Source organism: Xiphophorus maculatus, chromosome 6 (assembly GCF_002775205.1).
Source record: "Xiphophorus maculatus strain JP 163 A chromosome 6, X_maculatus-5.0-male, whole genome shotgun sequence".
NCBI lineage: Eukaryota > Metazoa > Chordata > Actinopteri > Cyprinodontiformes > Poeciliidae > Xiphophorus > Xiphophorus maculatus.
In genome coordinates this window covers 1,967,498-1,977,630 of record NC_036448.1, presented here as the reverse complement: position 1 = coordinate 1,977,630, position 10,133 = coordinate 1,967,498, and the positions used below count along the sequence as shown (strand labels likewise).

General features: G+C 39.9%; 1 protein-coding gene across 1 annotated transcript; it reads right to left on the bottom strand.

The window, feature by feature from the left end:
• Window positions 1–1,343: 1,343 nt before the first annotated feature.
• LOC102218734 (growth/differentiation factor 15) lies at window positions 1,344–3,279 on the bottom strand. Its single transcript, XM_005811061.2, has 2 exons — window positions 2,877–3,279; window positions 1,344–2,440 (listed from the first exon to the last, which is right to left on the bottom strand). The coding sequence occupies exons 1-2, from the start codon at window positions 3,277–3,279 to the stop codon at window positions 1,683–1,685; spliced, it is 1,161 nt and encodes a 386-aa protein (XP_005811118.1). The 3' UTR covers window positions 1,344–1,682.
• Between the last annotated feature and the right edge of the window lie 6,854 nt (window positions 3,280–10,133).

The following is a 10,133-nucleotide window of genomic DNA, read 5'->3' as shown; positions in this document are numbered from 1 at the left end:
CCTGCTACTTACATGCACGCTGTGACATGTAACCTTTTATCCTCACTGAAATAAGATGAAATGTACTGTTCCTGTATTAGGTCAGCTGGTGTTTCTAAATTATTCCATACCTTTTTGCTGTTGTTCTGACCGTTTTTCAGACTTTAAATCAGACTATGCTAAAAATGGTGGGGCTGAATCTGTCCTACTAACAACATTGAGCACAAAATTTTCTAAGTTTAACTGGAACTTAACACATTTCTGATTTCTAAATTCAATTGAATGCAGTACTACTGTAATCACCGTGAGAACAGGGCTAGGATTTTATTAGTAATTAGTTTTATCTATACATTCGGCTATAGCCTACCCTTTGAGGACATTCATCATCCTGATGTGACCCAACATGAAAATAACTTTGACCCCGCTGATTTAAGTTGAGACTACGACTGAAATGAACCCTAACAATGGCGACCATGATAAAGACTGCTGACCTGACCCACTTGAGTAATTTGGGTGATATAACCAACCCAAGCAGTTCAGGATCTGATGGTGCAGACCTTTTTGTTTATACCAAAATGTGTGGATGCTAAGAAGTTATCGTTCCAACAGAAGGCAACAGAATAGAAAGCTGTATATGACTGGGTAGAGGAGCAAATTAAACTGAGGTCTGATATATTTAGTGCCTTCTCGTGATTATCTGTTTATTTAGTTGTTCAAGGTTATTAGGTAGACTTATCCTTCAGTGCAATGACTTCATCAAAACAGTCGCAGGTCGGTGACCCTCACCTGTACTACTCATTAAAAGAGGTAGGGTTATTACACTGTAAACTTTTCTTTTTCTTTCTGCTACTGCGACTGGCTCATATCAAGGTGCCCTCTTTATTGCATTCATCTTTGTTCTCCGGTAACACATCTTTGGCCTTGAATTGTGCCTTTGAGATTTCTGGTGGGGATTTCAGTTGTTGCCAAACATTACCTAGGCAGCACGGAAAGGAAATGACCAAAGGAAGATTTGATAATATGCCATAAAAAATATTGTAAAGGTTTGTCTCCTGATATGCCAGTTTGGACTAAATTGCCCGGCAGCTTTCTTTTAAATTAATGAATCAAGGCGACGCTTAGCAACGCTTTCAAGGCCATCTGAGTGAGTAAGACCTTATCTGGTCGGAAACTCCCAGCCCCTCCCTGACTTTACTAACCTGAAAAGGTTTATTGTTTTCTTCCCAAAACATGTCAGGACGTTGATTTTTGTTTTAATCTATCAGATTTGCACAGTGATAAATTCAAGAAAAACAGTTATGTTTTTTTAAATTGAAGTTTTATTAATTTTCAATTATAGAAATGCATAAGACAACACTCAGAATATCAAAGTCCTATAAAACAATGCAGCTCAATGCATCTGGTGTAACGGAGCACAACAGTGATATAATAAAACAAATAATAAATAAACAAACATTAAATAAATACCTGGGTTTTTTTTCCATTTATAGTGAATAAATGCACTTTTAATCAAGTCAAGTATTTAATTCATGAAATCCACCTTTTTAAGAACTAACCTACGTCACACAAGATATTCTTCTTGTTTAATTTAATGCCATAATCCCTGGAGGAGCATCTATGGATGGATGGGTGAATGGATGGATGGATGGATGGGTGGATGGATGGAGTCTAAAGGCGTTGAAACAGTCTGTTGCATGTTCTGCTCAGGCACAGTGACATTTAGTGACGATGAAGTCGTTGAACAGAGTCAGCTTCAGCTTCCCCCTGCTGTCGTAGTGCATCAGCACCATGGGCTCGTACGCTGCCGGGACGCAGCAGGGCCGGGGCATCTCTCCCTTGGTGATCTGGTGCAGGCGGGACTTCACCTGTGTGTGCATGCTGGCCGGCTTGTAGTTGTGGGGGCAGGTGCCGTCACAAAAATGCATGGTGTACTCGGTTGGGGCCACCACCCAGTCCGTCCATCCGATATCTTTGAAGGACACGGTCGCAGACTTCCGGCAGCACCACCCTCGCTCATCACAGTGGTCTTCCTTGTTTGAGCGGCGCCACCTTCCGCCCCGAGAGGGGACAGAGTCCTTTAGGCCCAGTTCCAGAGTCACAGTCGGCTTTAATTTAGAGGCTTTCCTGCTAAGTGGAGCCATCCCTACATCTACGACCAGTACTTGATCATCTATCCACATCCCTCTGCTTGCCTCAGGGCTGATGTCCAGGGTCACCCTTGGGATCATTGAATTGCTATCATTGTAGGTCCATGCAGCAGAGTTTCTTGGCTTCATCCCATTAATTTTAACTTTGATGTATCTTCTAGTTTTGGGATTGTTACCTAAGCCAGAACCGGATACTTTCAGTTGTGCTTGTGCCATTGTCAGTTCAGAGTGAATTTTTGGGTTCTTTTGGAAAACAGCTCGATACCAAACAATGTGTCGCTGATCACCCTTCCGTAGAACATGCAACGGCTCGGCTAAAAGGCAAAAACAGAAGAAGGGTTTAATGAGATGACAAAATGGTGGCATTCTGACAGAGAAAACATAAACATTTCTAAAATTAAACTCAAAGACATCAGTGACATCAGTTGAAACGTGTTAACCTTTCATGCTCATGATTTTTAAAAGCTTGGAGGAATGTGTCTGCTTTCCTTCATAGAAGTTAGTACCAAAATTTTTCTATTTATCCAGAAATGTGCAATGACCAACTCCAACATTGACCTTAGAGACAAAAACCCATACCTTTAAACAATCAGCTTTACTTGAATGACGTTGTAGTTTTTCTAAACCCATTAATCATCTACTTCTTTTCTAATTTAGCTCAAGCTGCTCTCAAGCACCTTTGACATCAGTCCTGTAAGCATGACTATGACTGAGTTAGGTTAAAGTTTATTTGTAATGTCTTGTGTATACCTGGAAAGAGCACAGTGGACGTGTTGGACTGCCAGGTCTCCCTCACTGACTGGCTGGAGTTTCTCCTCATCTCGCTGATTTTTTCCCTGTAGAGCTTGAACATCTTCCTCAGCTCCCTCTGTGAGGCCTTCATGGCAGGCTTTGGCTCTTTGTCCAAACCCAGAGAGCCAAGGATCCCCTTCTTCACCGTCTCCAGGATTAGAGGCCCCCGGTCATCAACGTTGCTGGTCTCAAGCAAGCCTTGGCGCGCGACGTCAGGCTGGAGTACCCCTGAGGTGGGGACCAACAGGAGCAGCAAGGTGTAAGAGGCGAGCAGAGCAGGAGTGTGTGATGTGAGCATGGTGAGTCTGCTGGCTAGGGTTGATTTATAAGTGCTCCACCACTGTGGAATGGGTTTGTCCATGTTCTGAGAAAAAGATTCTTCACATGCATTATTTATAGTGCTCCAGTGATGCCACGCCCCTAGTTGAATAAGCCGGTCTGTGAATGGCTCAGTGTGGGCCACATGCATAAATGAGGCAACATTTTGAAGGATTGAGTTATGTGGGATGAGGATAGATTTGTAAATGTGGAATTCATTTGAATTACATTTTGATCACATAGTTCCTAAAGAATAAATTCTTTATTTAGGTTTTAGACATTTTATTTTCTGTAGCTCTGCAGGTTTTATGTAACATGTATTTACCTCTCTCTTTTTTTTTTTTACTTAAGTGAATTTAACAGTTCTTTGGGTTGTTTTTTTTAATTTAATTTAAATTCTGATGCATTTGATAATTACAGTAGAATTACTGATGAATTTAGAATTTGTCAAAACTTTGTGGGAATCCGTGGAGATGGCACTGAGAGAGAAAATATTGCTGAATCATCTGATCACAGCACCCAAACAGATTCCCATGTGACCGGCACTGGCACTGACAGGGTCAGTTCGGAATTACACCATTGTTCCCAAGGTTACACAGGTGAACCTGTGGAGAGCCCTGTGAAGTTAAACTTTTCTGTTTACATGAAAACCCGGCCAGCTCGGCCAGAGGGCGCAGCCGCTGATGCCCCACAGCCAGACTGAGCTGATATAATCCTCAATCCTGACGGACCAGGTTCAGGTTGTTCAAGGCAGCTGCCGCATGTTTGAAGAGCCTGACATCAAATATTAAAAACAAATACAAGACAAAGTTGAAAGCTTTTCACCCCAAAGAGAAAATAACAGATCAGGAAAAAAGGCAGAGCCTCAATCACAAACATTTTATTAAGCAACATCTGAAAGCGTAGCCTTGGCGCTTTGGCACCATTTCTTACATCATCACAGCTGACTTATGATGCTCCTCAAAGATGAAATGGAAAATATTTTTTATACAAACTAAAGCATGTCTGACCTTTTAGGCCACAACATTCTTGTGTTATCAGTGACAGACAGATCTGCTAAGCTGCTAAATGCAGACTTCAGTGGTGCAGTGGAGCATCTCTCAGTAGTTATCCATAAATATGTGAAACTTAATACAATGAGGTGTGTCCTCTGTTTTGCGTGGCTCGTGTCATCATTGACCTCATTTACAGTACTTCAGAGAATTCCCAGAATCTGCTTATAACTGCAGAAGTTCTTTTCATAGTGTTTAGAAAAACATAAATATTATCTTGGTTAAAAAATTTTTTCCAAGCACAAACCTGGTGGTTAAACTTCCTTTCTATTAGCATCTTGATACCAAACCTCAAGTCAGCATAATTCTACCACATTTTCTGGTTTGAATGGCTCGTGGAGAAAAACACAACAATATCACAACACTACGGTATTATCTATATCACATAAAATTGCGGGTAAAATGTGTAGATGTGTCAATGTTTTTCTCAGTTTAAATATTTCTAGTTAGCTCATTGATAAAATTTAACCAAGACATCATCAACCTAAAATGAAATGAAAACAAGTTATTCCATAAACAAAGTTACGAGTAAAAACAGAATGCGACAGGGAACAAGTATTAAACACATGAATAAAATTATGTGCAACTTAACTTAGAAACCCAAGAAGCCACCTGAAATCCGTCAGTATCTATGTACTGCTATGCATAAATCAATTTCAGCCGGTTTGATATTAACTGAAAAGTTTCTCATCATCAAACTATACACAGTGGTATGATTAGCAAAAGCAAAGAGCCCTTCACAAAAAAGTTTAAATATTGTATAACATGCCAAGGGCAATGGTTGTGGCTATGAGTCAAAATAAGGCAGTGGAATGGACTTTATTTGACCATAAACCTCACAGAAGAGTAAAACAAATAATCAATAAGTGGCTAAGAGCCAGGAAGCACACACAGAAAGCTTTAGAGAGTTACAGTGTTTCCAATGAAATGAGTAATACACTCACCCACAATGACTTCTGTGTAAGACTCCACTGCTGAAGAAAAATGTTGAAGCTTCACAGAGAATGTAATGTACTCTGTTCTCACCCAGTAGCACTCCCTACACCCTCCATCCCAACATACATATATGTGTTTAACTAATCAGGGATACATCACCAGCAACACAGACTTCAGACATGTGACAAGAATCTATGCTAAACTAAATGTGCTTTATTTCCTAATGTTCTTAGTTTTAAAAGCATACAGTCAAGAAACCATCAATGCAACACTGGACTGAGTTCAGTGACATACTGTGCCAGTTTCATGTGCGAAGTAGTTTTGAAAAGATGAGATAGGAACATATTTATGTCACCTTGTTATGCTTGCTGTCTGTCTAATGTCTGATGTGTTCAAAATAATGGCAATAATAGCAGCAGCCCAATCAGGTAACACTGCTGTTTGACCTGTGATGAGAGTGTGCAAGTAGTTGTTCCATAAATATTTTTTGAGAAGTCATTTATTGTCTTACAAGATCTGGGTGCCAGAAGCTAGCTGCCTAAAACCGGTGCAGAGAGGGGGAATATTTGAGCGGTGAGTCACTGAGGTGATGAAACAGTCATGTGCTCCATCAGGTGAGCTCGCAGTGTGCGAAAGGTTAACACATGAAAAGAAGACACGGTTTAGGGTGTCATGTAAGGCTCTCACTTTCCTAACAGGTTCCTCTTTGTGTTTCATGTCATGCAGCATGAGAGACTGGGGAGGAATTAAAAACCCAGACAGGCCTTCTTCTCTCATAATGACTGACAGATTGTCTCTGAGACATTTTCATCAGACATACTGCATAGTCTTGCCGGATTAGGATATCTTGAATTATTAAATAAAGATTTGATAAGTTTTGTTGTTCAGACCCCTGACAGATCTAGATTTAAAGTAATTTTTTGCCAACAATTTTGTTTTGGCCTGTGGTAAGGTCTTGGAGTGATCCTGAAAGAGTCCTGAAGAGAATAAGCTAAAGAATTAGTAGAGGAGCACTTGACCAGCTATTTTCTCTCTTTAGATACGTTGTGTTGCTGAAGGCATTTCGTAATCCACCTTCAAACAAATGGCATCCTGTTCTTAATCCATTGGTGTTTTATATGTCAGCCAATCCTTAGAAGCTCTCACAGATTTAGCTCCTCCGAGAAGGCTTTCTACAACTTTAAGAGAATTAACATAAGAAAATGTTAACTATTCTGAAGGTAATATGTGAGGTCAGACAATGATTTTGGATTAGAATGCCAATATTGATTTGTCTTCTCTAATTTGTACCAAAGATGTTCTGTCAGGTCGAGGTCTGTATTCCAAGCCATTCAGGTTGCTCCATACCAAACATATTACTCCTTGTCTCTGTCACCTTGTTTTGTGTAGAGTCGCACTAAAACAAGGCAGTACCATCTTTTATATCACCCATAAAAGATGGTACTCCCTTCTTTTAGGGATGATAGAAGAAGGCATCTGTGCAAGGTGAATTCTGGAGAGGAAGACAGAGCGGAAATCAAACCAGCACCACACTAGTCTGCAGATACAACAAATGTTTTAGCATGCTACAGCATTAGGAGCCCCTTTCACTGGAACACAGCTGCACACTATAATCCCCTCTTCACCAAATTTTACACTTGACACAAGTGTAAAATTCAGACAACTGCCAAACTAGACTCCTGCTTTGGATTCCCAGAGAGGCATGATTCATCACTCCATGTGAAGTGGAGTGGCAACTTAATTTACAGAATATGATCCAACGCTTGCATTGCACTGGATGATGCAACACTTGGTTGCAGCCGTTCAGTCAAGGAAACCCATTCTGTAAAGCTTTCTACACAGTGTTCTTGAGCTAATATAAAGGCCACGTGAAGTTTGGAGGTTTGCACTTACTGAGTCAGCAGAAAGTAGGAGACATCTACGCACTGTGTTCCAGCATCCTCTAAATCTATTCTGTTATTATAAGTAGCATACTACTTCATGGCTGAGTAATTTGTGGAACAAAGTCTAATGGCGCCCCCTTGTGCTTCCAAAGGGGCACAAGTCTTGAAGCCACAGAGTGAGCGGGGCGAAAATAGAAAGTACGTACTTGTTGAAAAAGGTTGTGTCTAAACTCTAAAGTGTTAAATGCTAAAAAAAAATGGACCCGTATAGGTAAAATCTGGAAGGTTTTTAAAGACACTGCGTTTTGAAGATAATTAGGTATCCTTCTACATTCAGCATGGAATTCTTCTAGTTCAGAATACTGATCTATAATTTCTGATGTGGGCCTGGTTGAAATAAAATTATCCTTTTTTTGGCGACGTCTGTGTTGTAAGCGACCAAATGTAAAAAAAAACAACAAAAAAACAAAAAACAAAAGGTGTTCAAAAATTTTGGAAAAAAAATGCTTCAATTGAATAATATAAAATGTAGTTAATTAAGGGTCAAAATTCCAATCCAAATAAAGTCAAATGATTAATAACATGGACTTGGACTCAACTCAATTGAGGTCAACTAAACAGCAAGTGACACTGCAAGAATAGAGGGATTTTCAACAGCTATTGACACTTAGAGCTGCCATGAGCTTAGAGATTGAGTGCTATCGGCAAAAGTTTTTTGTCAGAATGGGAAATTGTAGGGAACTGCAAAGAACTGTCAAAAACTGTGTGTCCGTGTTGCCCTATCACCCCCCCCCCCTCCCCTTGGGCCTAGGTGAGGCATTCATATTTAAAAGAAGTTGCTGGGAGCCATGCAAATGCAAATCAACTATTGAGCACTGACCTTTCTGACTGTCGTTCCTGTTGTAGCTCACCCATTTTACCTTCTGTGCACCACCCAGGTCTGTTTACCAGTTCCAGGACCCGACCAAAACCCCTCAGTGTAACCTTGAGAAATAATGAGATTTGTTTAAGTGTAAACAGGCATTAATGCTGAAAGTGTTCTAATGTTACAAGTCATACAAATAGAACAAATACAGAGTGACATTCACCATCCAGCACTTGACCACACTTAGCTCACCTTAGGGATGTAACCAAGTGTGCATTGCTAAGTACAATTTTCAGGGTAAATCTGATGATGCATTGTCAACATTGCATGTCTGTCAAGCTCATCCAAGATTGTGTGGTGAAATGCAGACAGAGCCACCACTGTAAACATTTCCAAGAAAAGTGATTCTGCCAGTATGAAAACACTGCACTTTACATTAAGCACATCAGTTGTGTCATCATGTGACAAAGTTCCAATCATTTGCACATGTAAAATATTGGTCATTATAGTACCATAGGCATATGTTCATGGCATACTAAATTGTTGACTCTTCTGAAATTACCTCCTAATCTGGACTTTGTGATTAAACATTCCTAGTTGCCATTGAAATAATCAAGTTTTTTAATGGAATGTTGGAATACTGCCTCAAAAAAGCCTGTATTCCACCATGTACTCTGTCAAATGGAGTGGTTCATTGTACAAAAACTATTTTTGTGAACAATACTCAAACTAAATGTTACTGTTCACTGATTGCTTTAATGACCCAGAGTCTGGTCATATTGGAGTAGACAAATCTGACCTGCAGACAAAGAACAAAGGCTGCTTAAATAAGGGTGCAGTAACCTAAATTTGCCACATGAGGGAGGTACAGCAAATGAACGAAAAAATACAAAGTTAGCTAAGCAACACAAAAAACCATCCATCCATCCATCCATCCATTTTCTGTACACCCTTGTCCCTAGTGGGCTGGGAGGGGTGCTGGTGCCTATCTCCAGCCAACGTTTCGGGCGAGAGGTGGGGTACACCCTGGACAGGTCTCCAGTGTGTCGCAGCACAAAAGAAACAATTAAGCAAAAGTATCTTTAACTTAGCATCAATAATACGTTAATATTAAAGTCTTTTGGTTAAATATGTTTCCGGTTTCCAGCATGAAGTGGTGACTTTCACTGGATTATGCAACAAAATGAACTAATGTGCTGAGTCAGCACATTAGACTCAGTTTCTCAGCAGCAGAACCATCCATAGAGTGGGTCAAAAGAACAACAATTCTTGCCAGGATTGTGCTAGATTCTCATGGAATTGCTCATTGTTTCCTCTTCAGACAGATATTTTCTAGCTTTCTCCATCATATTACTTCCTGCAGAGTCTCCTCTTAAGAAGGAGACAGTGTGGTCCTACGCTGACATTCTTGGAGGTACTAAAGCATACTTCTGTTCTTTCTGTCTGTCTCCTGATTCAATTAATGGAGAGATTTACACTGCTGATGATCTAACGTTGCTGACATGAGGTTAAGAGGTCATTTTGTACCAGGAAAAAAATACAGTGAAAATGAGGTTTATTTTAAAAGTAACTGTTAAACCTAAAAGCCAAAGCCTTCAGGTATCTGTTAGAAAAACTAAAGAGGGACTATGTCACTAAAATCTGCATCCAATTCCACAGTAAAGTGTCTTAATACATCAAAGTTTTGGAATGGCTGAGCCAGAGTAAAAAAATCAGTGGGATCTCCTGGACAGATCTGTGAATAACAGATGTCCTCGCAATTTGGAGATAGATTTGGAGATATTTCACAGGACAGAGTGGGCAGTTATTGCCAAGTCAAGTTGTAGGATGCTAACAGCCTCCTACCAAAGATGACGGAGTGTAGAAATTGAAATAAAAAGTGGTTCAACTAACTTTTAGAGTGAGCATATGCAGTTGAGTTATCATGTGTTATCATTTTATTTACCATCTGAGGTGTTTGTTATTCAGTTAAAACACATAAAACAAAATTATTTCTTTTTACATTTTCTTCCGGTTTCAGAAAAAATCTTTGCTGTCTGAACACTAAATTGTGATTTTGTTTTCCTTGTTTTGGTGTTGCAGTGACTCACTTTAACAAGAACGTTTGCAGTTTGACTTCGGTGGAATCCACCCACAATCGTCCATTTCCTTTAACACCTGA

What these genes read in the sequence shown, in the direction of transcription:
- LOC102218734 (XM_005811061.2), bottom strand. Translation starts at nt 3,279, where the DNA reads ATGGACAAACCCATTCCACAGTGGTGGAGCACTTATAAATCAACCCTA. An exon ending in GTCCACTGTGCTCTTTCCAG is followed by an intron (nt 2,441 to 2,876) that starts GTATACACAAGA and finishes TTTGCCTTTTAG; the next exon opens with CCGAGCCGTTGCATGTTCTA.